The 978-nt window shown below is 34.2% G+C and overlaps 1 protein-coding gene across 1 annotated transcript; it reads left to right on the top strand.

Moving 5' to 3' along the window:
- Positions 1-471: 471 nt before the first annotated feature.
- Positions 472-648, top strand: Smp_204440 (unnamed protein product; the record flags this gene model as incomplete). Its single annotated transcript, XM_018790799.1, has 1 exon — positions 472-648. One exon carries the CDS (start codon positions 472-474, stop codon positions 646-648), a length of 177 nt encoding a protein of 58 aa, XP_018646034.1.
- Positions 649-978: the final 330 nt, after the last annotated feature.

A 978-nucleotide genomic window follows, 5' to 3' on the forward strand; every position in this document is an offset into this window, starting at 1 on the left:
GATAACCTTTGATTACCTCTGACTATTTTAAGCTAACTTCCTATGTATATGAAAATCAAGCTATGATCGGTTGCAAGCACAAACTACAGTTCAATATCGTATGATGATTTATAATTTTGATAGCATATTAAATTTATTTGGTTGACGTGAAAATAAACTAATAGTCGATATAAGTGTTTCTACCTGAACAGTACACTTATGGTAGTTTTCGTTGTTTGGGTTCAATATTTATATGAAGAACGATAATGCAATTAGTTAAAAGTTTCATTGTTACTTGATGTTATACAGTTGTTTGCGCTTTAAACTAATTGTTTGGAGCATTCTTCGGGTAGTGGTTACCAGTCGAATCTAGAACAGTTGTTACGTCTTATTTAGGATTTGCCAGCAGAACGAACTTGCATTCGGAGGTTAATATTCATTATTAAATGTCATTCAAGAAATAATCAAATACCAAACACAAGCATTGTCAGAATGTTTACTCAAAACGGCTTTCATTTCAACAAAATTTTATCATTTCAGACCTCAACGACGATAAAATGGAAATCAGTACAGTTGACAACAATAATATTATTAATAAAAATGATCATTATTATCAGGAGGGAGAATACAAAAACTGCTCACGAAGTACACTGCCTAATATCTGAATAGTGGCACCGACATTCCGTGCGTATTTATAATTCACTAGACTAATTCAGATAACCCCATAATGATTTGGATTATGTGAATAATCAGATTAATATGGCTCGCTTTCTGTAGCTTCCCATTAATCTCTGGTACATCATGTTATTTATTCAGTTATCCTTTGGACATTATGTCTAGAGGCATCATCATCTCAGTTCATTGGTCTGCCTCTCTTCCTTTGACCTTCAGAATTTCAGGTTAGGACTTGCCTTATGGTGCAATTTGACGATTTCGCAATGTACGTCCTATCCACCTCCAACGTCTTTTCCTAATTTCCTCTCCGGATGGAAGTTGGTT

The sequence above is a fragment of the Schistosoma mansoni genome (assembly GCF_000237925.1).
Source record: "Schistosoma mansoni, WGS project CABG00000000 data, supercontig 0037, strain Puerto Rico, whole genome shotgun sequence".
Classification (NCBI taxonomy): domain Eukaryota; kingdom Metazoa; phylum Platyhelminthes; class Trematoda; order Strigeidida; family Schistosomatidae; genus Schistosoma; species Schistosoma mansoni.